We start from the raw sequence: 26,981 nt of genomic DNA, 5'->3' as shown, positions 1-26,981 counted from the left end.
GCGACGTTATTGTTAAAATTTGACGAGCTGAAGAAAGCGATAGGAACAAATGCAAGACCAAGCCAAAGTGAACACTCCCAAAGCACAAGGCTCAGTCCAAGCACAAGGACAAGAGCAGCACCGATACCGGTACTCCCAATGGGTGTCGCCCTAAACCCAGCTAAACTAGCGGGATTAGGACTGACACCGCCACTACAGGTAGCACAAGAGCAAGTGGCGGACTCACAGTCGCAATATGATAATTCATTCAGCGCCGGTCAACAAAGAGGAACTGAAACATGCTTGCACCACGACAACAAATTGTGGCACCAACCCAACACATGCCTAGACCGACTGTTGACGCCATCGCCTTAATACTATAAAAAATGTGGGAGCTAGAGGAAAGGTTACTCAGAGTTGAGGCTGGCACCCCACCACTAGCGCAGAATCCACTCTTTGTGGCACGACCTGGTCCATTTACTGCCAGAATTTTGCAAACCGTCAGACCCACATATGCCAAAACACCTAAGATAGCCCAATTTGGCGGATCAACAGATCTATTCGTGCACATGGACACTTTCAAGAAGGTGACAAGTAACAAGGGATTTGAGGACGCAACGTTTTGTCACCTATTCAGCGAAACGTTGGATGGCGAGGCAATGAGTTGGTTTTTCGAATGCCTACCAGGTTCCATGGACTCATTTTCAATTCTGTCAAATGCATTTCTGTCAAGATTCCTCCTCATGACGGACGGTTACCATAACTCCAGCCAACTATTCAGCATCAGCCAGGGATCTTGACAAAACAATGGCACTGGCGGCCTTCAAGCAAGGACTCCACAAGGCAAGTTTTCTATACCACCTCAATTGTAATTGTCCAAATGCCACATATAACTATGTCATGAATGAGGTAGTCCTGCATGCCCAAGCCGAGTACAGCACTTATGGCGCCACACCATTACCACCGCAAACTCCACTTAAAAACCCCCAACCCACCACCTTCCAACAAGGAAACACCACCAGTCAACCACCACTCCAAATATAACCACACCACCCAATGACAAAAAAAAGGAATGTTAGCAGGGTAATTATCAAGACAAGCGGCAAAAGGATCAACATTATCATAACAAGGGCAACAAATCTTTTCACAATGATCGCCGCGACAATCGCGACAACCGCCACAATAAGCCCGCCATAAGTGCTAAAAAATTTGAGGTCTTGGCAGTCTTGACAGCGTCGTATGAAGAAATATATGATCAGTGCAAGGATCAAATACAGCTACCACCCCCAAGAAAATACCCCAAAGTAGGAAAACCTAGAAACACCGGCAAATGGTGCAAACACCATGAAGACAGTGGTCACAACACCAACGACTGCAATGCCCTCAAGACTGCAATTGAGTCATTATACGGTGATGGAAAGCTGGAGCAGTTCAAGGTCCGACAACTGCCTCCGGTTGTCACCAATATCGAACCAATGCGGCGGATCAATACCATTGATGGCGGTGCTTTCATAGGCAGCCTATCACACAGAGCAAGAAAGCGTTTTGAGCGCGCTAACCACCCAAAAGAGGTATTCAATATCCGCTATGACCGGTCAGCCAAAATGGCCAAAACAGGTTGGGAGCCTATCACTTTCTCCAAGGAGGAGGAGCGAGGTATTCACTCACCTCATAATGACCTATTCTTGATAGATGCTGTCCTCGACAAATCGTCTGTAGGAAGGGTACTAGTGGATAGCGGGTTAGCTGTCAACGTCATATTCAATGGCTATTACAAGCAACTGCAGCGCAACAACAAACTTTTGCAAGACCACGAGCCACTACTCAGTTTCTCCGGCGACGTGACCCAACGTATGGGGTCAGATTATATGCGCTTATCGGTCGGGACAATCCCTTGCACGGCGGAAATACATACTGAATTCATAGTGGTAGACTGCTTTAGCTCATACAAAGCCATTATCGGTCGCCCAACTCTCAAGAAGCTGAAATGCATCATCGCCGGGTACATGTTACTCATGAAGTTCCCAACACCCAACGGCACCGGGTCTGTTAGGGGAAGTCAGTCAATTGCATGAGTGTGTTACTCAACAATGGTGTCAAGGTTAAGTGGCAGCCACGAAATTTTAACGGTAGCTAATACACCACAGTTAACGGACAAAATCGATGACCCCAAAGATGATGAAGAAAAATACTACAAAAAAGAGCCCGTAAACCCAGAGACGTCACTCTGTGTAGTATGCATCTCCGACGAGCACCCAGAGAGAACTGTTTGTATCGGAGCCCAACTCTCCCTTGAGATAGCGGCTGAACTCACCCAGTTTCTCAAAGAGAACACCGCAGTCTTTGCATGGTCATACGCCGACTTGCCAGGAATCTCTCCCGACATAATTCAACACAAACTCAGCATCAAGCCATCCTTTTATCCCTTCAAGCAGAAGCGACGGGCATTTGACTAAGAGAGATATTGGGCCATCAGGGAAGAGGTAACCAAGTTGCGCGACATAAACTTCATTCGTCAGGTTCATTACCCACAATTAGGGCTGTCAATGGGTCGTGTCGGGTTGGGTTTGTATCGGGTTAAGGTATTTGTCGTGTCGCAAAATATAAACCCAAACCCAACCCATTTAATAATCATGTCAAAAATTTAAACCCAAACCCAACCCATTTATTAAACGGGTTACCCGTTTCCAACCCGCTTAACCCATTTAATAAATAAGTCGTGTCTTGTTAGACAAAATGACTCATTTAAGCATTAATAATGAGACCCATTTAACTAAAAAAATGCATAAAATAATAAAATTTACTAAAAACTCTACAAGACGAAGGATATAAATAATTATATATAATTCATAAATAATTAAATCCAATAATTAAACAGCGAAATATTTCAAATTGTCTAATGCTATGATAAAATACTCTGAACGTCCAAAATTTCAAGAAGAAACAAAGCATAATTGAGTTATAAGGGTTCACTTCGTGTTGGCGGGTTGACCCGTGGCCGACCCATTTATTAAATGGGTCATGGCGGGTTGACCCACCGTCAACCCGCTTTTTAATCGTGCGGGTTCAACCCGCTTTATTTCGTGCGGGTTTCGAGTCGTGTTATCGGGTCGTGTCGGAATTGACAGCCCTACCCACAATGGATCTCCAACGTGGTGATGGTAATGAAACCTAATGGAAAGTGGCGGATATGTGTCCACTTCAATGGTTTGAATAAGGCATGCCCCAAGGATAGCTTCCTGCTACCTCGCATTGACCAATTGATTGACGTAACGACAGGACATGAGTTACTTAGTATGATGGATGCCTTTTCTGGCTACAACCAGATAAAGATGCACCCCGGCGACCAGGAACACACAACATTCACCACCGACAAGGGTTTATATTGCTATAATATCATGCCCTTTGGCCTCAAAAATGCAGGAGCCACATACCAACGGTTGATGAACGCAATGTTTGCGGAACACTTGGGTTAGATCATTGAGGTATATGTCGACGACATGCTTGTCAAAAGCGTAAAGGCTAGTGGTCATGTGGCCAACCTCCGCATCATCTTTGCCATTTTGTTAGCATATGGGATGCGCCTGAATCCGGAACAATATTTCTTAGGAGTAACCGCCAGCAAGTTCCTCGGATATATAGTCAGTAAGCGGGGAATAGAGGCTAACCCCGATAAAGTACAGGCCGTCATAAACATGAAATCTCCAGAGAAAAAAGTTGAGGTACAAAGTCTGCAGGGAAAATTAATGACTCTTTCCCGGTTCATCTCCAAGCTAACCGACAAATGCCTACCATTCTTCAAGGCAATGAAACAGTCCCATTGCAAAGTGGTAAATTGGACGCCTGATTGTGAGGCGGCGTTTCAAAATCTCAAGGAGTATTTGGCCTCTGTTCCACTACTCTCAACTCTGGTACCAGGCGAAAAGCTATACATCTACCTAGCAGTGTCCAAGACCGTCATTAGTTGTGCAATTGTCCGCAGGGAGGCAACAGAAGAATTACCGGTATTCTATGTCGGTAGAGGCATGAATGGAGCGGAAACAAGGTACCCGCCACTTGAGCAACTAGCGTTAACACTCATAATGGCCGCCAGGAGGTTGCGTCAATATTTCCAAGCACATACAATCCATGTTCTCACAAATCAACCGCTAAAACAAGTTCTCCAAAGTCCGGAACACTCAGGACGCCTTAGCAATTGGGCAGTAGAACTCAGCGAGTTCGACATCGATTATAGGCCAAGAACCGCCATCAGGGGGCAGGCTGTTGCTGACTTCATAGCAGAATTAACAGAACCACAGCCTGAACATACCACCAATGTAATGTCAGAGGAAGGCATTCAGCAACCTGAAGCCGCACAGGAGAAGACACAATCACAATGGGATCTCTATGTAGATAGTTCCGCGTCCTCCAAGGCTTGTGGTGCCTGTATAATCCTCACAGGGCCAGTGGGACTTAACGCAGAGTACGCACTAAAGTTCAACTTCAAGGCCTTGAACAATATGGCAGAATACGAAGAACTTATCGCAGGATTATTATTAGCCATCAATTGTGGAGCAGAAAGTGTCAACATCTTCAGTGATTCACAGCTCGTAGTCAATCAAGTCAACGACATTTTTCAAGTCAAGGACAAACAATTGGCGGCATACCTAGGGTACGCCAAGACACTGCTCGGCAAGTTCAGTTTCTTCAACATCACGCAAATACCTCGTGAAAAGAATGCTAAAGCCGACTCCCTGGCACGCCTAGCAATAGCTCAACCACATCAAAGTCCCGCCGACACTAGGGTGGAGACCCTTGAAAAGCCTAGCATCACAAAAACTCTGGCGGAAATCTACACCATCGAGGTAAGGCCAAATTGGATGGATGAGATACTCAATTACAAACGTGACGGCACATTGCCATCCGACAAAGTCGAAGCAAGACTACTGGTACGAAGGGCAACACGATACAACATTCAAAGCAGCAAACTCTACTGCCAAGGGTTCACACATCCCAACTTAAAGTGTTTAACGCCAGAGGAGGGAAAACAAGTCCTAGCAAAAATATACGCGGGAGAGTGCGACAATCACTCAGGAGCTAGATCATTAGCCAACCGCACCATGCGCCAAGGATATTTTTGGCTGACATTGGGAGATGATGCCAAAGAAACATCAAGATCATGTCACAAATGTTAGCAATACGTAGACCTGCCGCATGCACCAGCAGAACCGTTATCCATCATTATTGCACCCTGGATTCACTCCATGTGGGGGCTAGACATTGTCAGAAAACTCCCAACCGCCAAAGGTCAGTTCAAATATATAATCGTAGCCATCGATTACGACAACAAGTGGATCGAGGCTGAACCTCTAACGGCCATCACAATCGCTAAAGTCCAGCATTTCTTATGGAAAAATATCTACTGTCGTTATGGAGTGCCTGATACAATCATTACCGATAACGGAACATAATTCAACAACGAAGAACTCATCAGCTTCACAGCCAAACTAGGCACCAAGATGCGTTTCGCTTCAGTGGCACACCCCCAGACCAATGGCCAGGTGGAATCCGCCAACAAAATCATCAAGAAGCTGCTAAAAAAGAAATTGGAAGACAAAAAAGGTTTATGGGCTGAGAAGCTCTCGGAAGTTCTATGGGCCATCCAGACAACGCCAACATCCGCTAACGACGAAACTCCATTATGCATGATGTTTGGCATAGAAGCAGTCCTCCCCATTAAAGTAACCCAACCAACAACTAGGATTGACAGACATAACACCACAACAAACGTTGCCGGCTTCAACCTCGACAAAGATCTATTGGAGGAAAAACGAGACAAAGCCCACCTGCAAAACTTGCAAAACAAACGGCGGGTGTCGCGTTTTTACAACAATCGTGTGAAGGCCAGAAACCTACAACTTGGCAACTGAGTCATGAAAGAAGTCATACCACCGCCAAAAGCACTTCTCCCAACTTGGGAGGGACCTTATCAAATCATAGAAGTGGTGAGCCTCGACACATTTTACTTAAAAAGCAAGGAAGACGTCACGTCCACTCACCCATGGAACACTCAACACCTCCGCTACTACCATAAGCAGCGCCACAACATGCCCACGAGCATCTTCACTTAGCTATTTTTTGCAAAGTTTAGCTAAGAAAAGCTACCCTTCGGGTACATATTTTTGTAAGAAACTGGGTCCGCCCAGTCGTCAATGAAACGAGGAATTATTCAAACCATTGTCCCACACATGCACAAAAAAAAAAAAACAAATATATCAAGTCTGGCCAGGCCAACACCTTTGCTCCTCAGGACAAGGGCGATATACATACATTTAACGGGCCAATCTTAATCCCTTTCATGTTTCATTGACGTTCAAAAATATTTCCGCCACAACCCCAAGGGATTTAGCGGACAAACATCCATCACAACAAAAGTACTATTCTACTTACAAAAATGTGGCAAAAACGCCACAATACTAGGAAAAGCAATTACATTAAAAATTCCATATCAAAATATCCTAATCTTGAGAGGAGGACCCCGAAACACGACGGCGGCGTTTCTCCTCAAGCGGACAAGAGCCCATTTTCCGCTTCTCAGCTTTACTTGTCAGCGTCGGAGTCTCAGGATTACCATCATACCTCGTGCCATCTTCTCTAGAAGAACCACTCTCTTCGCTACCATCAGAAGAGCCATTTTCTGAGGAACCGCCTTCTTCAGATCTCGCAACATCCTCAACTGCGACATCCTTGCCAGGTGTCGACTTTGGAGGGGCTCGATCAGCTAATATCTTGTCAAAATTCAAGTAGCCGCTATCTTTGAGCTCTTTAAAGTTGGCGGCCACACCTTGTTTACCAGCATCCGTCGGAAGTGCCTTGAACTCTGTTGATTTCTTAAAAGCATCAACCGCGTCTAGGCGCACCATCTCCCTCTCGTCCTCCGTCAGCTTGTTCATCTCTTCCTGCCTAGCCGACTGGAAGTCCGCCAACTCTTTCTCTTTGGCGTTAAGCACCTCTTGCAACTGAGCAATGGTATCTTCTCTCTCAGTTTTCTCCTTCTTCAGGACCGCTAGCTCGGCATTAAGGTTGGCAATAGTGGTGGTATTGGCGATGGTCTTATCCACAACGCACTTGAACTTCTCTTTGACGTCGAGAAGAGCACCGTCAAGCTTGGCAATATCCCCAGCAGTGGACCTATTCTTCTCCCTCTCGGCCACCAAGTCACTCTGTGCCTGCAGAAGTTCTTTTTTCAGTTTACGTTCCTCCGCCAAACCCTGGTGAAGGTAGAGCTCATGGGCACCCTTCAAAATCAGATCCAGAGATTTCTCTACCTTTGAAACCAAGGCGGTTCAAGATCTTGTGCTCATGGGCACCCTTCAAGTCTGAGGAACTCTCGCCTCACAACTGAAACCAAGGCGCTCACAGATCTTGTGCATAAAGGCCTGTTGATTGGCATGTGCACTTTGAACTAATCCTACGACAGGGTTGTCAGAGACAAATTTTCCTTCGACATATCTATGGCCAGCCGCAACATGCTTTTCCGCCACATGCCTCTCTCCAACCTTCATCTTCTTCGAGAGATCTGAAGGAACGGTAGAGGCGACAATCTTCCTCTTCTGCGGTATGCCAGATCCCCCCTACTGGTTGACCGCCAACATCCCCACCAGTACCACCAACAACCTTTGATCCGACATGTTTTGACCCTCCAATGTCGGCCCCAGCTTTTGTTCTCTCACCTTCGCCCATCGTCATATCTGCCTCCCCGGCAACAGTTGTCGCCTTCTCCTGTGACTTATCAGCAGGTACCTCCAGGGTAAACCCCATATCTTCCTCGTTCTCTTGTTCACTCTCCTCCGCCACATTCTTTCCTTTGCACCCTCTCTTCTTCTTCTTCTTCAGATTGGCGCGATTCGAGTGTAGCGGAGCCGCCAAAATCTTCGCCTCTCCCGCCGTCGTTATCTCCCTTGTTTGCGGATCAACAGTCTGTTTCTGCACCTTGGCCGCCTCGTCAATCATAAAATTGACGTAGTCCTTAATCCCGCCAATGTCAGCCATCGCTTTTTTAAGAACTTCAGTGGTTCTTTTGTTCGTACGAATCGTAACTACAAAAGAAAGCACGTATACCGTCACTTTTGGGACAAATAACAGCATATCACAATTCTAATGATTTCACTTACCAGACTCCCGAGTCAAGCGCAAGCGAATAAGTAGCGACCAATGTGAAAGGACGCGAAGATCTAGGCAGCTTTTGTGCTCCCAACAATAGTGCACCCGACACACCCACTGTCGTTCAATGTCCGTCAACTTCGGTCTCCAACCCTCTGCAGGCAGACACAAGATATCACATAACGATACAGACACAATAACAAAACATGGCCGCATTAACAACAAGCAGGGCAGCAAATATCACGCAATACAAAAACAAAGCCTCAAGCACATGGACAACAACCTTTTATGGCTTGGAACTTCGAGGGAACCCGGAACCGCGGAACCTTCACCCCATCTAGCCTTTTGTCATACTCCCAACCATCGGTGGTAACACACACAACGGCCTGCCATGTTGTGGAAGAATCGGGCGTATGTTCCAGAAGTTTCAGAGCTCCAGGTCGACGAGTTAGTTTAACAATCCTGCCACATTTTTTCCTCTCGTTATATGTCAACTCGTAGAAGAATAATACTTCAGCCAATATCGAAAATTCACACCCTGACAAATCCCACAAAGCAGTCAAAGCCAATAATATCTTCCACATGTTTATGAACACTTGACCCACCGCAACATTCAATTCATACAGCAGCTATTGCAGGCTTGGAAGTAGCGGCAGCTTCACTCCGTGATTTAGTATAGCCTCATGAATAGCGGCATCACCCTCTGACAAGTCAGTAGCCTTCTCGCCCTTCTCTAATGGCCGCAACTTCACGATTTGGGGCAGGCGAAACCTATCTTTCATCTTCTGTATTTTTCGCCACAACATAATAGAGGAAGGTTCATTTACTCCGACACCATCACTCATAACCCATGAGAAATTGTTAGGTCCGGAATTCTGACCCTCATCCCCAACCTCAATCCCTTCGTCACTTTGTCCAGAGGCGCCAACACTTTCTTCGCTACTATCGGACACTTCCTCCTCCTTGATGCAACGAACAACTTCATGTTCCTCACTCTGACGTGCTGCCATGGGTGACGGATAAATAGTCTGGAGAGGGATAAGATCTAGCGGTTCTTCAGGGCTACCTCCTGCAGAAGTAGGACGACGCAACGAATCAATAAAACCCCTCTCCGACGAATTAAGTGACGACACGTCTGATTCTTCACTACTTGAGATATCGATAACGGCCGACATGCCACACAAACACCCTAAACCTAGAAGTTAGCAGTCAAGTAAGATCTAAACCTACCCCATGCCATCAACAACAAGAACTCATTCAAGAACATTCACTCCAAAACCCCAGAAAGTACCCGAAAGGTCCCAGAAAAGCCAAAAACCCTCAGACCCTTAGACACAGAATAACACAAAAACCCGTACAAACAGAGCAAATGCATTCACACAAACCAGACCAAAACAAGAACATAAAAAAAAAAAAAAAAAAAACCTAGAAACAGAGCATACCTCAAATTCGAAGAAGCAAACGCCGACGAACGACGAAGTAGACCAACCGTAAAATGAGCTTGACCACCACTTCTCTCCTTCAAATTCTTTTCTTCTTTCTTTCCTCCTCTCGGTCAACGCGGTTTACAGATTTTTGTTTTCTCTGGTTCTCTCTCACTTAGAAAAGAATACAAAGGAACAGAATAGGGCAAAGTGAGTAAACTCGATTTCGTTTCCCCCTTAAATACAAACTTTGACGACAAATCTCAGCCGTCTTCGAAAAGTAACCGCCAACCATGATCACGCCACGTACCCCCACTAACCAAGAAGACGCCTCGGTAAAAACGATGTGATCATAAATGCAACATTTATGGTGAAGCGACAACGGCTGCGCAGCGATGTTTTCGCGCACGCCATTCCTATCAACAACCCCCATGTGTCACCTATAGTGTCAGAGGATCACACAGAATTTGGCCAAATAACCCCAAAATTCAAAAATTACCGCCATAGACACCTCTCTTCAGCTAAATATCCTCATCCCCCGCTACGAATCATCAAACAATGAGTCAGCGATCTGCCACAACACAAGTGTTACGGCCAACAATGTCATTTCACCGCTAACATTTACCTTGCTCCAACAAACTTGCAAGGCAATCATACCATCACTCATCAACCGACAACTACTGGACAACATGTCTCCGACATCGTGACTTCCGATAATAATCGACGGTCACTCACCCGACACAATTTACATTTAGCGGAACATTCCCAGCCAGGGATATCCTATTTATCATCGGTACACCGACCTTAACGAGGCGGTGCAGTTAAGTTCTGCTCATCAGGGAAAAAGTAAGGGAACAGTTAACACAGCTTACGGCAGCCATTGATCCAGCAGTTAACTTCCCGACGCTAAGGCTCTAAAAGAGTGGGATAGCTACCCACTGCCTCATGCTCTCACACAGCTCCCCTCAACAAACAATCATCCGACCAAACAGAGGTCTTTCTTAGCCGGGGAGTGAGGGACTCCCTGGAGGGCCTAGCAAGGGCCCACCTAAAAGGGAAAAAAGCGCTCGCTCAGACAAAATCCATGGTTGACGACGCACTCGCACTAATTATGCACGACATGTAACTAAAGGTTCTACCTTACTTGTGGTAACTCCCCAACCAATAAATCCCTCCTTGACTGGGGACTTGGGGGACTTGTATATACATAGCAATTACCGGCCATAATCTGCACTCATACTTAACCATGTCACCTTGGCGGAGTAACTTCAATGGAGTAATCTCCGGAAACACAGTAAGACAACCTTCACTTGTAGTAAGCCAGCTCCAGGCCAAAATATGCCTTGACATGCCGACACGCGCCACTCAAAGTTGTCTCTGCAGAAAGAACCAAAACTCAGCAAACTGAAGGATATCAGTCCCACATCGAAAACAATACTGAGGTAACTCACTATTGCACCTATAAAATGTCCACTTCTCTCTCTTCATTGATTACACGTTCAATAGCTATTTACAGCTATATTTTTCAATACAAGTGCATCGATTAACTTTAGCATCAGAGGAGCGAGGACCGCCAACCGCGGTCTCCCCTCTTGACGCCGTTGTATTTCTCTTGACAGATTGGCGGGATTTCGTGAACTACACATATATCGGAAGATTAGACCATTGTCCACGTTATCGGAAGCCAACATCATATGGCGGTATTCTGAGCATTAACAACTACTACCTTTACGGTGGAGTCACGAAAGCCCTTTTCGTCTTTGTGGTGATGTGGTGCTGCCTTAGTGGTGGCATCATGAAAGCCCGGTACCTTATCAACCTTTGTGGCGTAAAGGTATGGGAGTATGAGACTACTTTTGGCCTGGGAGGCTCAATTGTATGGCTACTATCTTCCCCTATTTTAATTTGCCATTTTGACTAGCAGGACTAGTCCGATTTTACTGAACCAGTGGGGCTGGTATGTTTTTACAAGATTTTTGATTCAAAGAAAAATGTTTTATATTTGTTGCATGCATCGAGATTTATAAGTTTAGATACATGAGAAAGTATTTAAGTTTACCTTATTTAAATTATCTTGTTTATTTATTTTTGTCCACTCACACTAACGCGTTTTTCAATTACTTTCCCCTCGACCCTTTGGTTTCAAATACCCAGTTTTTAGACTAGATTATTTTAGGTTGGGCGTACCTAGAGTCGAGGCATAATCAACATCTTATCTTCCGTATATTTACCTTATTTTTAATTTCTTGTATACATTGTGTATTAGATTGCTCTGATAACCTATGGGCTAAATGTTCATAAGTTGAGACTTGTATTGTGTATTGGGAGTTGATGTGATTAGGAGAGCAAAGTGGCTATAGGAGTTGAGAATGGTGTTTGATATTAGAAGTGTAATTATTTTTCTACAGGTTTTGCGTAGTCCACTTTTAGGGGAAATTCCGCTAAATTTTTGATAGAATTTATTCTAAGGTGGGCCATGCATGGTCACTTCGGATTTCAGGGTGAAATCATAAGCGAGTCTTGTCAAAAACATAACATTATCCACATACTATGAGTCTGCTTTCTTCCTTTTCCTCATAAAGAAAAACACTTAGTATGTTCACTAGAATCTAAGGCCTACTATTAGGCCCTTGGATTATCGATAGTTGTATCCTGGTGGATGAAATTATGTCTAAAGGACATTGCCATCTGCAAGCCTCTATCGAATCGCAAGTCAGTCTTCTTGCAATTAGAATTTCTTTATTTCAATTGTTAGTTATGTATTGTAATCTATATATTATTGTATGAGAGAGAGAGAGAGGGGGGGAGAGAAAAGGGGGGGGGGGGAGATGAAATTTGCACACCCAAAATTGTAAACCACACACCATTTCATTTTTTTTAATAATATTTCATGTCACCTCTTTTTACACTTCCTAAAACACCCTTAAAGTCATATTTTATTTTTTCTTTTTCGTTTTGGGTCTTTTCTTCTCTCTCTCTCTCTTCCAAAACCACGACAAAACTCAAAGTGCAAATAGAATCGAACTCCTCCATTCGATGAAAAGCCTAAAACTAATGAACTCTCTTAGAGACTGAAACCCAAAAACCCGATCTAGTGACCAACACCCCAAATTGTTGTAAAAGTGTAAAGCCTCCTCCATCGATGTACTTGCTTCGATATCGTCTTAGTCTTAGATGCCTCTGTCACCTGCCCCTACTGAGACATAAGATTCCTCGAAGAGATAGAGACGACGCCGCTGCCGCCGACTCATCGCCACCATCAGTTCCCAGCTTCTTAGAGTCGACCAGCGATCTCTTTCCACACCGATCTGTAGGATCTGAGTTTCTGAGTCGAAGAGGAAGACGACGACGTTTGGGATCCTAATGGCCATAACGGGCAGAGAGAGGAGGTTGTCGTCGGAGCACCCTGCTGCAGTCTTGGTGGTGGCTATTAGAAACCGGAAAATGGCAACAACCGAATTGATTGGCTTCGGTTCGCTTCCGAAAATTTTTAACATCAAATCCGAATATAACCGATTTCATAAAATGATTTCGGTGACGGTTCCTTGAAATTTTAACTGGATCCGAATCGATCCCAGGCCTATTACTTTCTGGTATGTTGTTTGGAGAAGAAACAGAAAAAAGTGAGAGTTTTGGTCGTGTTCTAGAAGAGAGAGGGAGAGAGAGAGAGAGAAGAAATTAAATACCCAAAAAGAAAAAGAAAAATGGTGATTCTAGTTGGACCTCCAAATTTGCTATTTGGATCTCCCATACTTAGTACACCTCTAATTTACTTTTTAGAATACTTGAAAAGCTAAGTAGACCTCCTTATTTTACCAAAATGCCCTTGAACATGAGAAACAACAATCTGTTATTCTACTTTTTATCTCTATCTTCAACCACGAGAAGAAAAATAAATCAAAATCACATGACATTGCTCTCTTATGAGTAGGTATCTTTTTCACCAAAATTAATCAGATGGTTGGTTCTCAATCTTGATATGTTGTTGGAACCCCTTTGAATTTGCTAAAAGAATTATTTCAAAGGTATTGGGTTGGAAGATCAAGTAATAACTATATCATAATATTCAATTAATTTAGTTTAAGAAAATTCCAAATCAGATTGTTTTGAATTTACCTTTGTAATAAATGATAGGCTATGTATAGAAATTATTATTTTTACTTAATTATTTTAAGTAAATTATAAAACTATATAGGCAATATAAGGAAATATGGGGAAAAAAATTAAATTGAATGTTATATTTGGTTGGAGGAGGTAAGAAGAGTATTTACTTATTTACTTACTGTTTTAGAGAAATTGAATTTGAGAGGAATTTGCTGTGTATTCTCATTGATAATAGGGGCCTCTTTATATAGAGGATTACAATGCATAGAATCTCAATCATACAAGGAAAGTAATTCTACATTGAATAGGATTCTAGATCCTTCTAATTAAATCCTATTACCACTAGGTCAAGTAACCTAGAGTTTGGGCTAAACACAAATTAGGTTTTCCTTGAACACTCCCCCTTGTGTTGCCCAAACGCGGTGCTTCTCTCGTTGCCTCAATAAAAACCTTGCCGAGTAACAAAAACCCAGTGGGACAAAAATAACCTCGGTCGAAGGGGAAAAAGAGCACAACACACCCTTCACGTTTCGAGGTGAACATGTAGACATCTCTCCCTGATGACTACGATCATGGGAGTTCAGATAATTTCTGCAAGCCAATTCTTGCCACATGTTTCTCGAACGTGGATTTGGGCAATGACTTAGTAAACAAGTCTGCCTCACTGTCCTCAGATTGAATCTAGTTCACTTTGATCTCGAGGAGTGTCTGTTGTTGCTGATTATGCTTGGTGTTATCGCTTTTGATGTAGCCTTGCCTCATTTGTTCAAAACAAGTAGCATTATCCTAAATGCTCGTAGGCTCATCTGTGGTAGACTTCAAACCACAATTGTTCGAACATGCGAAATTATGGATCCAATCCATATACATTCACGAACCACTTCGTGAAGAGCAATGATCTCTGCATTGTTCGAAGATATAGCGACTAGAGTCTATTATATAGACCTCCAAGATGTCACGGTCTTTTCCCATGGTGAACACTTAATCGGATTGGGAATGACCATTGTGTGGGTCAGAGAGATACCCAACATCAGCAAAACCTTCCAAAACACATGTCGTTTTGGGATGGGGATAGAGAACGCAGGCCAGCGTTGGCGGCGTTTCTGGTGTGTGATGGGTCTGAATCCATCATCTCTTTGTAGGGATAGAACAAGCCCATATCATTCATACATCTCAAGTATCGAAAGATATCTTTTACACCAATCCAATGGCGTCGCGTTGGCCCAGAGTTATATCTAGCTAACAAGTTCACAACATATGAGATGTCTGGTCTTGTGCATTGGTATAAGTACAATAATGCGCCTATTGTACTAAGTAAGGCACTTCTGCCTCTAGCATATTTTCGTCATCATCCTTTCGACGAAGAGGATCCTTTTCAGGATCAAGACTACGGACGATCATGGGCGTGCTCGAAGGCTTGACCTTGTCAAAATGCCTAAGCATCTATCGACACGATGCTCAAGTTCCAAACCGAGCCATAATCGTGTTCTCCCAAAATCCTTCATCTCAAACTACGGATTTCAAGTGTTCAGCGGTTTCCCTTAACTCTTTAAGGACTTCTAATAAAGATCATGTCCAACATGAACCGCGATAGAATCCAAAACTTGTCATAGAAACGCGTGGGCATATCCCTTCCCAATCAAGTAGTCACTTTAGTGAGCGTTTCAACCTTATTGTAAACGCGCTCCGTGGTCTAGAGCCTCTTGACTTGGGTAAATGAAGTTCACCATGAACTTTCATGTATATTTCGTATCTAGATCCCCATAGAGATACGTAGTGATCACATTTGTAAGTTGCATGTTCAGTTATTCGGAAACTACCAAACTGACAAGGTAGTAGAGTGCAGTGACATCTATTACGAGAGAATATGTCTCATCGTAGTCGATTCCAGGGCGTTTTGTGAGAAGCCTTGCGCCATAAGGCGAGATTACCATCTCTTTTTCTCACTACGCTTTCTAACGAAGACCCATTAGTCAACAGGTTTTATATTAGGAGGTGTTGGCATCTCTAGCTCGAAAACCTTCCTCTTCGTTAGAGAATCCATCTTAACCTGGATCGCATCTTTCCATTTAGGCCAAAAATTCTCTACGTTGGCATTCATTCATCAACGGAGCGTGGTTCGATATCATCTGACTCAACAAACTTATGTGCAACGAAATACGCAACTACATCATCAATTATGATGGAGTTTCTATCCCACGTCTCATGTACACTAGTGTAATTTTCATAGAGCTCTATATTCTCAGGAATAGGTTCTGACGTTAAGGCGTCCCCCAACGATAACCATAACCTGGAAGATACTTATGAGACAGATTTTGAGTGTCGATGATCAAAGGATTGGAATATGCCAAAGTATCCTTCGAACCTACGGGCCTCCCACGCATCCTAGCTGGGGCCATGGCCTGTAACGCCAGAGTGCCACTCTCTTTGGTGTTGGCGCCATACCCACCTCCGTGTGCGGTGGCGCTACGTCATCTCGTAGGGACGTCCTTCCTTGCAGGTTTGTTTGCAGCATATTTGTGTGATCTCGTCACTTTAACAGGGATCGAGATGAGACATAGTGGGGATAGGCCACGACAATTCTTGTCGTTCCTGTTGAACATCTGTGTTCTTATCTCCCCCTAACGACGGGAAGACTGTCTCATCAAAGTGACAACCCGCTAATATAGCGGTAAAGAGATCGCCTTGCAAGGGCATTAAGTGGCAGACGATTGTTGGAGTCTCAAAGCCAACGTAGTTGCCCATTCATCTGTAAGGACCCATCATTGAGCGCAGTGGCGGCGCAATTGGCACATAAATGGCACACTCAAATATGCGTAAGTACGATACTTGTACCCAGTCACTAGCTGTAACGCAGAGGTATATTGAGTGGCGGTGGGTTGTAGACGAATTAGCAGAGCTGCATGCGATATTGCATCACCCCAAGCGGATGTAAGAAGATTGGTGAGCATTACCAATGTTCAGGCTACCATCGTAGTCGTTTCCGTGAGACCAATTGGGTGTGTACATGGGAATGTGATGTCCAACTTCAAGCCCATTGCAATATCTATCGAAAGTCTTTCGATGTAAACTCTCTAGCATAGTCAAATCCAATTGACTAAATAGGATGATCCGGGGAGTGAGCCCGTTGTCACATGATATGTGCTAGGAGTGTAGCATAAGCAGCATTACAAGTGGACAATGGCACAACACGTGACCAGTGTGTTTGCGTGTCAACCAACATCATGAGATATTTAAACGTCCGCAAGTTGGTTGAATCAATCCACAAAATCCCTACGGATTCTTTGTAAGAATAGAATGAGTAATGGCATATCCTTTGCATATATAGGACGGTCGCAGTCCTAATTTCCCTAAGGAAGAGGCTTAGTAAAACGAGCGAGAGGCCTTAGAAGCAACCATTGAGTATTGGGCCTGAGCGTTCGAAACGCTATGTGAAGCAAGTTGGTGATTGCAGCATCACCTAGGGCGCCATCACCATGATGGACGCCATCCATGGAGTCATGGATAGGGACTACGCCAGCCCTAGGCTGGTGGTGGACGGAGGCGGTGCCCTAGGCAGCAGAGTCGGTCACACTTAGTCTAAGAATCAACTTTTGATTCATGCTTCATTTCGCTTGAAAGAAATGATGTCCATGTGAAGTCTTTTGTAGACGGATCATCATATCATGACTAGGATGATCTATCCTGTCGTGACAAAGCCAATATGTGTATAAATCCAAGAGATCTTCTCTCATAACTTTATTGGATTTAATAGCTCGAATAGTGACATAAAGTCCACTAGAGCGACACATAAACTTCTCTAAGATGCGCATTTGTTCGCAATCATTAGAGGTAATGCAAAGGAACTCATTTCCGTTCTCTACATGCATTTTCGCATGGAATTCGTTGGCTATTCATAGGTGTGATTTTCCCTATGAGCGTAGAGAGCTTTTGCGACAATAATCAAGGTGCCTTTTGGCAAGGGAAACTTGGGCTATTCCATGTCCTTGAATTAATATTGATGGCCTAGCCATCGTAGTCACAAAGTAATATGCTTAGAATCAAAATTGAGTCATAATGAAAAGAACTCGAAATTTTATTCATAAGCCAACGGAGTACATCATTGTTTCTATGATCAAAGAAAATCTAATCCAATAAAAAGTAATATGGCAATCGCCTACAACTCTTGGAAAATAAAAAGACTTAATCAAAATCGCCAGTTTCTGGGTCTTGATCCTTGTAGTCTTCCACCCTTAGATCTAGATCGCCATCTTGATCTTCTTGTGCCATGTAATTCGCTTCCCTTGCTTCACGATACGTCTTGTATGTGTTTGCAACATTCTGGGGTGCGGTACATGTTTTGGCCCAATGTTCAGTTGATCCACATCAAAAACAAACATCATTATGGTCAGGCTCCCTTGATCGAGGCGCCATTGGGGCGCAATTTGGATGACCTATCCTCTTGGTGGCATTACCACCATGGTCGGAGGCTCCGCCTCTCTCTCTTCACACGTTGACCTCTATGGTTCCGTGCACTCCTCTCTAGCGATTTCCTTCCTCTTTAGGGCGAACATATGGACCAGAGTGTCCAGAATTGTCCCTATCCTTAGGGTTTCGCTCCTTGCGTCCTCCATTGGGGGCACGACTATAGTTAGACTCCGGAATAGGCGTAGTTCCCACGGGTCTAGCATTATAGTTCTTCACAAGAATATTGTCATGCTTTTCAGCTATGTTCATGGCGCCAATGAGCTCATGAAACCTTGTGATACGTCCTGCATTTACATCAATCCGATAATTCTTTGAAATCATCAGTGCAGAGACGGGGAAGGTAGAGAGAGTCTTCTCGATCAACATCGTATCAGTTATGGCTTGGCCACAAAACTCCATCAGAGACTTGATACGAAGAGCTTCCGAGTTATAATCAAGCACAGACTTGAAATCACAAAAGCGGAGGCTATGCCATCGCACTTCTAAATCAGGAAGCAGGGAGTCACGAACGTTGCCAAATCTCTGCTCAAGTTCTACCCATAGCTTTCTTGGGTCTTCCTCATTGAGGTATTCATTTTGGAGCGCGTCATTCATGTGCCTTGTCATGAGAATTATGGCTTTAGCTTGTTTTGCTTCGAAAGCAGTAGCTTGCTCAATGGAGAGCATGTTCTGACCAGGCTCTTGGATGGCACCCAGATGTCCATCAACCTTAAGATGTTGGCGCACATCTCGGACCCACCTATGGTATCCTGCTCCAGTTGTTTCTAGTGGAACGAAGTTCAACTTGTTCAGGTTACTCATCCTGAAAAACAACACAAGATTAGGGTTAGTTTCGGAGCAAAAAGGCTACCACGAAAAACTATTAAATTTCTGAGCGTAGTCGCTTCGAAGAAAATCTGATTCCAAGAGGGATTTTGGATTAGATCGAAACAACGATATATGTGGTCGATCGTTTTCTTCTCAACAAACTCTAAGTTTGGAGGACTTTACAAGCTCCAAGCTTGGAGTGAGCACGAACCCCCACAGTTCGGCTTTTGGTCTCCCCTATAAAGAAGAAAAGGGGGGTTGAAGAAGGGATTTTGGAAGTCCCCGAAAAAGAAGAAGAAATTGAAAAACTTCACAAAAAAGGGGAATTTTTAGAAAAGTTTACCTTAAAAGATGGCCGGAAAAGTGGTCGTCGGAAAGTTATTGTAGTTGCCGGAGTTACTGTAGCTGACTAGAAAAGTGGCTTGAAAAGTGGCCGGAATTTGGTCACCGGAGGTGGCCGGAAAATGGTGGTGGCCGGCGGTGGTCGCTGGCCGGAGCTGCTGCGCTGGTGCTGCCGAGGGCCTGCGCTGGTGCTGCCGAGAGCTGTCGACAGATGTGCGCGGGGGGCTGTCAAGGTTCTGTCGAGGTCCTGCTGAGGATCTGCGGAGGGTCTGCGCGCAGGTACTGCCGAGGGTGCTGGACGAGGCGGTTCAGGGGTCTGCTGCAGTTCCGGTGGCCGGTTCAGTTACTTTCCGGCCGGTTCTGGAGATGAAATTTCTGGTGAAGGATTCCGGAGCTCTGATGCCGGTATTCCCCAACTATGAAGGTGGAAGGTGACCTGGAACTATACGAACCGGTCAGAGATAGTTCTTATTTTCTGGAGACCGGTTCGGAGCTTTTCAGGCCAGTTCCGGTGAATCCGCCGCCGGTTCTGGGCTCCTGGGATTGATTTCTTCAAGTTTTGAGATGGAGAAAAAAAAGGCTTTAAGGTTTTGTATTCGGATTCAAGGTTTTTAGCTTCTTGAATTAGGGTTTGGCTATTTGCTTCAGGGTTAGGGCTTTGTGCTGATAACGTGTTTTAGAGAAACTGAATTTGAGAGGAATTTGCTGTGTATTCTCATTGATAATAGGGGCTTCTTTATATAGAGGATTACAATGCATAGAATCTCAATCATACAAGGAAAGTAATTCTACATTGAATAGGATTCTAGATCCTTCTAATTAAATCCTATTACCACTAGGTCAAGTAACCTAGAGTTTGGGCTAAACACAAATTAGGTTTTCCTTAAATACTTACTTAATTTTTCATTTTTCTCTCTTTGTCCTTATTTATCTTTTCATATAAGTTGACAAAGTCAATTAATAACTATAAAAAAATGGAGGTCCAAATATCAAATTTGGAGGTCTAACTAGAAAAAAAGAAAATCTGACTTTGAGGGTGTTTTAGAGAGTGCAAAAAGAGATGACATGAGATATTATTAAAAGAATAAAAGGGTGTGTGGTTTGTAATTTTGGGTGTACAAATTCCCACCGTATAAATTATCATTGTAATTACTTATATATAGCTGTAAGTATATTTCAATTCATTGATACTTACCCAACACACATTGTGCCAAACTGTTTCTCACATGACACAAATTCAAGGACTATACAATGGAAAATCTGCCACGTTATCAATCAACAGAGATATATAATGGCGTTTGAGCAAATGCACCATGTATTAATATGGATGTCAATGACCAATTTTGTGAAAAAACATCAATGCACCCGCCCATTGGTATTGGTATAGCCAATTCATGGAACCCAGGTGGTAGACCAATTTGCTTACTAATCCTTGGCAAGCCGATTCGTCTGACCAATTCATAGTCCACGTTGGCACATGGGGTCACTGGCAACAACAATATTATTTTTTGAATCAAACTCAGCTCCTAAATTTAAGTTCATTAATCAAAGACTACTATACGTTAGTTAATTTTTCAGAAAATTGTTTCAAAAAATTCCAATTTTTCTTTGAAAATTTCTACAAACACACACTTATAGTCGTCTTACTTCCCACATCACCAATAAATGTTCTATGATACTAAAACTATATTATAAGTTTATTAATAAATCAAATTTTAAATTTAAATAGTGTATTCGCAATTTTAATCGGTGCATTAACTAATTTAAGATAACTGTCAATTTGAGTGAGTAGTGTATTGACATTGTTTTCGTTGGCGAATATGGGCGCGGCAGAAATTTGAGTTTTCGTCGGCGGTTTCGGTATGGGTGGAGCTCCAGTATGAGAAGTGTCATGGGTTTTGCACGGCATGTGGATTCTTCGAGCATAGAGGTGAGATCTGTGATCGGAGATTTGAGGGGGAGGCGTAGCCGCTGGTGGTGTCGGGCCGAGACGAGGTGGACCGTGGGTTTGGTTCGGTGCCGAACTCGCTAGCTTCTGTGGCCGTAGTCGGTGGGTCGGGATTGACTCGTACGGCGTCGACAGGGCTGTCGGTGCCGGAAGGAGGAAAAGTGCCTGTGGAAACGGTAGCAGGATCGGAGGCTATGGCTGCCATTAGAGCGATGGTCTTTCCGGGAAAACCAGTGGGAAGCCCTAATTTGAATTAGGGTTGACCGCCAAGTTGACTGGGCCAGGGCTACCGGGTTTTGGGCCTAATATTGATGGGTCTGCTATTGTGTCAAAGAGGCAGGTATTAGGGTTGGGCCTCAATGCTGATGGGGCATATATGGAGGATTCTGTTGGGCTTTTTTCTGGTGACAAACACTCAAGGGTTTTGGGTGTGAGAAAGAGGCAATTCAAACCTAGTTTGGCGATTATTCCTTTGGAATTTTAGCTGGGTGAGTTGGTGGAGGTCCTGGTTTCTATGGACCAGCCCTGAAGAAAAAGGTCGTCCACGCAAACGCATTCAGGTAAAAGATACATCTAATAATGCAGGTGCAAATCTAAGTTCCAACTTGGCAAGGAAGGAGTTGGTTATTGTTTAATTGTTATTTTTAGGGGTTTAAGCATGTGTGAGTATGATTCAGTTTCTATGAGCCTTCTATGACGTTTCTAGTTTCTTACTTGTACCACAATTATGTGATTGGCAAGTGAGGGCTAAGTGAACGATTTCTTTCAGTAGGAGGCGAAATTTTGTCATTCTTGGATAGGTTTGCTTAAATGTGAGCTACCCAATGATGGTAATTAGTTTGCTTTAGCTTAGATAGGTATTACCGGATTTTCTTGCCGGAATTCTTATGTAAGTTTTGTAAGCTAAGACATTTTGGCTGTTGGTTATTAAATAACAATCAACTACTATTCAAAAAGTGTATTGACATAGTTGACAAATTAGCAAATGACATCAAAACATGAGTGCATTTGCTGTTATGCCACCCGAGGTATGATATTGCTGAGCATAGCAAACATCAAGTACCAAAATGTCAAAATTTGGTTGTTGGATATTAAATTGAAAATGATGATAGGTCGGGTGGTTTTTTTTATAATTAATCTAGCTAACCTCTTATTATTATTATCATTATTTTTTTTTTTTTGTAAGACTTACCTCTCTATTTATTCACTGTATGGATATTGTCAAACTCCGCCCATCCCAAAATCCTTGACGTCCACAAACTAGTGATAATCCTTAACAAACAGAAGACCTAATTAAGCGTGTTAATAACTTCAGCAATTGAATTTCCACTGACCTGATCATGATCCACCTGACCAATACCAAAAGGCAATTGCCGCTTCGAAGGCAAATCCAAAACTTTGTGGTGCACCAATTCCAATATAAATGTCTACCGATTGAAGGCAATTAATTAATGATGCAGATAGTAAGAACAGCCAGGACCCTGTGATGAAGGATTTCTATCGTTCTTGGGTTCATTGAAGGATTTGGGTGAGTTTGTGGTACTTAATGCTTTAGATGAACCGGAGATTTGCATACATGGAACTCCTAGACGGTGTACAGTAAATTCGTGTGGCCAGTGACTAGCTCCACTATGGAGCTACATGTATACAGCCGCCACGTTGAGACTATCTTTCGAAAGGCGCGCACCGGCTTGTTGAAGAGGGAAAGATAACTCCTAAATATAGCTGGGAGGGGTGGAGAGACAGGACTGCTAATTGTTCTATCAGTCTATCAGCTTTATTGCAAGCCAAAAACTTATTTTACGTAAGTGAAATTCTCCCTTGACTCGATCTTATAGTTGAATTATGGAATTCTCAACAAGAGCCAAGAAAGCTTTCTTAATAGTGTCCTCATTTCTTGTTAGTTTTCTGATGTTTATGGTGAGACATCTGTCACCTTGCATGTGTTCATCACATTAATTGAAACTAACAAAAGAAGACATTTGCACTTCAATATGGGTTATAACTAATTACATTTCATAGCGGTTTCTTTCAACTTTGAGTTTTGATGGGACAGACAGAAATTATACCACCTCCTTTATTAAGAAAATTATTACGAAGTTTTGGGGGAAATTTACAAGAATAGGGTAATTGAATCGGGGCCACATAAAGCTAGAACTGAGAAATATACCCCTCATGTTATTGGTTTGACGGAGAGTGTGTAATTACACAGATAATGTAAGATGTTAAAAAATTATATGGTTAAAGCTACATGGAATGCAAATAGACAATTTGGGTCAAACTTGTACTGCAAACTGGTATCTAAGCCGCCCTAAACTGAAGAGGTTGATGGAAATAGGTTATAAAGATTAAAGACGGATTATAATTTGGTGTAACCAGTAATATTTAAACTCCAGAATAAATATTTTTTCTAAAGGACGGTGATGATGGAAACTGAAGAAAAGTCGGCAGAAAATAGATAATTTTCCACACAAAAGTAGAGAAAAGCACGCTTCTGATCATCTTCCTTCTCCAATGGAATATCATGTGAAACATCTTTTATAACCAGACAGGATGATCTTCAGAATCGCTTTGTTTATTACCACTTAGGAATAATCTCAGAAATCCTTTGTTTATTACAATAGTGGAGGACTCGAGTATGAGTGAAGGGAGCCGCTAAAGCAAAGAAATAGTGGAGCTGCTTAAAAAAAAAATAAAAAAGGATAATGCAGCAAAGAAATAGTGGAGCTGCTTAAAAAAAAAATAAAAAAGGATATGGCAGAAAGAAGACACACGTTTAATGAAATTTATAATTCTTAGTCTTAGGCCCCGTTTGGGATTGCTTCGCTTTTAAAAAAATCAACTTCTGTTCAAAATTTTAAATTTTATTGTGTTTGGTAAATAAATAAAAAGCAGTTTTAATTGAAAATTATAATTCACTGGCAGCAGATTTTAGAAGCAGCCTAGAGGTTACTTTTAGAAGCTGATGTGGATCAAAACACACTCTGCAGTTGTTTTATGTACTGGCAGTAGTTTTAAAAATATTATTTACCAAACACGAAACTGTTTTAATTCACAGCTGATTATTCTCACAATACAGTAGCAATTGTTTTTTTTTAAAGTCACATCAATTCCAAACTAGCCCTTAGGCTTCTTCAATTGGCATTACCAACTCTTCTATTCCAATATAAATACCAACCTCTGTGCACATTCTAAATCAAAATATGGCTCATTTACGAAGAAACACGCTAGTGCACATTCCAATTGCTCATACCTTCCTTTTCTTCCTCATCTTCATCTTCTCTTCCAATGTATCTACAAATATTCATGCATGCAACCAAAGTGAGCGCAGCTCTCTCTTATCCTTTGCCTTAACTCTGTCTAATTCACCACCTTTAAATTGGACTGCAGTTAATTGTTGCCATTGGGAGGGCATAACTTGCGATCTAGATGGTTCGGTCACCCATTTGAGCTTACCCTCCAAAGAAATAAAACTCAAAGGAGGTGTATTTCCTTTGTCAATATCACTTCAAAATCTCACACATCTCACCTACTTGAATCTCTCTCACAATTTACTTTATGGCTCACTACATCAAACTGCATTTTTCTTGTCCTTCAATAATCTTGAGATCCTAGATTTGAGCTATAACCGTCTTTTTGGAGATTTACCATTTTCTCTACCATTCACTCATATACGGACATTGGATTTGTCCAGCAATCATTTCCATGGTGCAATTCCATCTTCAACTTTCCAACAAGCTTGGAATTTGACCAGTTTTAATGTCAGCAACAATAGCTTCACCGGGCCTATACCATCCTCCTATATTTGTCCTCATTCTAATCCCTTGGTTAAACGATTGGATTTTTCTTTCAATGAATTCAATGGAATGATTTCTCCTGGATTAGGGAAGTGTTCGAATCTGAAGGTTTTTCGTGCCGGTCACAATAACCTTTCGGGATTACTTCCTGAAGATGTCTATAATGCTACCAAACTTGAAGAAATTGCATTACCTTTCAATTCACTATATGGCACCATAAGTGAGAGAATTGCTAACCTCAGCCATCTCAATATTCTTGGCCTCAACTCTAATAAATTGAGTGGTGTGCTCCCTGCAGGTGTTGGTAAGTTATCCAATCTCCAACTCATGCTCCTTGATTTTAACAGTCTAGAAGGTTCTTTGCCCCCATCCTTGATGAATTGCACAAACCTTATAGAACTGCGTTTGGCATTCAACTACTTGAAAGGGGACATCACCAAGCTTAATTTTTCCAAACTCAGTCAACTTGCTAAACTTGATCTAGGGAATAATTGTCTCACTGGTGTTGTGCCAATAAGCCTTTACTCATGCAAGTTCCTTAAAGCAATTCGACTGAGTGACAACGACCTGGAAGGACAAATCCAGCCTGAGATTTTGTCATTAAAATCCTTGTCTTTCCTCTCGCTTAGTACCAATAGATTGACCAACATGACTAGAGCAATGAAATTATTTATGCGTTGCAGAAGTCTTGAATTCCTCGCCTTAGGATCTGCTTTTGTAGATGAGGAAACGCGAGCTGATGTTGGTATTGTTGATTTTAGTGGACTCCAAAATCTTCGATTTTTGGATTTGGGCTATTGTCACCTTACTGGTGAAATTCCTATATGGTTATCTAAGCTCAAGAAGCTAGGGATCTTGTATATGGACCATAATAAAATCACAGGGTCAATTCCTAGTTGGTTGGGGACTCTTCCAATGCTCTTTTATATGAACTTAGGATCCAACCTTATTTCAGGTGAATTTCCAAAGGCACTTTGTAGACTACCAAAGTTGGTATCTGCATGGACTGCAGATCAGAGAGACGATAATGATCTTGAATTGCCTATCTATGGATCTCAAGGTAAATTATCGGTGCAATACACATTTTCTTGCTTTGCTCCAGAAATATACGTAGGAAATAATGCCATTAATGGGAGCATACCTTTTGAGATTGGCCAATTGCAGCTTCTCCATGCGTTGAATCTTTGCAACAACAACTTCTCCGGCTGCATTCCAGAGCAGATATCTAACCTCAAAAACTTGGAGGAATTGGATCTTTCCAGAAATCAGTTTACTGGAAATATCCCATCATCAATTACAAGGCTCAATTTTTTGTCAGCTTTCAATGTTTCATTCAATAATCTCGCAGGATCGATACCAAGAGGGACTCAGCTCCAACTTTTGAATGCTTCTGCATTTGAAGGGAATCCAAAACTTTGTGGTACCCCACTTCCAAATGAGTGTCAACCAAATAATGGCAACGATAATGCAGATATTATGACCAGCAAAGACAATACAGATAATGAGCATCAAAGTCAAATTCCATGGTTTTACACTTCCACTGTTCTTGGGTTCATTGTAGGATTTTGGGGAGTTTGTTGCCCTTTGGTTCTTAAGAAGAAATGGAGATATGGATATTTCAAATTCCTACACAGCGCTCAAGATAGGCTCCAAGTGATGATAATTGCTCGTTTGTATGGAAATTGAAGGCTTACAAGCTAGAGTTCTGTACTCTATTTTTCTCTTATTGTTGCATGTTGTTTTTTTTTTTTTGGTGTTGCCAGTGTGGGTGTGTTTATTTGAATAAACAGAGGATGGGCTATAAGATGCCCAATCCTCCATTGCGTGTGGGTTTGCTGTAAGGCTTGTTTTTGTTTTGACAGCTCTATTTTTTTTTCTTTCTTATGTTTATGAGGAAGTTGCCAACAGACAATTCTTCAAGATAAATTGGAACAAACGAAATCAAAAAATTTTACTCCACTAATTAACCAC

General features: G+C 42.6%; 2 protein-coding genes across 2 annotated transcripts; both read left to right on the top strand.

Moving 5' to 3' along the window:
- The first annotated feature begins 365 nt into the window (after nucleotides 1-365).
- On the top strand, nucleotides 366-2,054 carry LOC112164107. Its single transcript, XM_024300345.1, has 2 exons — nucleotides 366-566; nucleotides 1,062-2,054. The coding sequence occupies exons 1-2, from the start codon at nucleotides 366-368 to the stop codon at nucleotides 2,052-2,054; spliced, it is 1,194 nt and encodes a 397-aa protein (XP_024156113.1).
- Nucleotides 2,055-25,079: 23,025 nt separating this feature from the next.
- On the top strand, nucleotides 25,080-26,696 carry LOC112164106 (receptor-like protein 2). The gene has a single exon (XM_024300343.1). The coding sequence runs from the start codon at nucleotides 25,080-25,082 to the stop codon at nucleotides 26,694-26,696; it is 1,617 nt and encodes a 538-aa protein (XP_024156111.1).
- The last annotated feature ends 285 nt before the right edge of the window (nucleotides 26,697-26,981 follow it).

The sequence above is a fragment of the Rosa chinensis genome, chromosome 5, assembly GCF_002994745.2.
Source record: "Rosa chinensis cultivar Old Blush chromosome 5, RchiOBHm-V2, whole genome shotgun sequence".
Classification (NCBI taxonomy): Eukaryota; Viridiplantae; Streptophyta; class Magnoliopsida; order Rosales; family Rosaceae; genus Rosa; species Rosa chinensis.
Note: the sequence above shows the minus strand (reverse complement) of the source record. Positions and strands in the feature narration are given on the sequence as shown.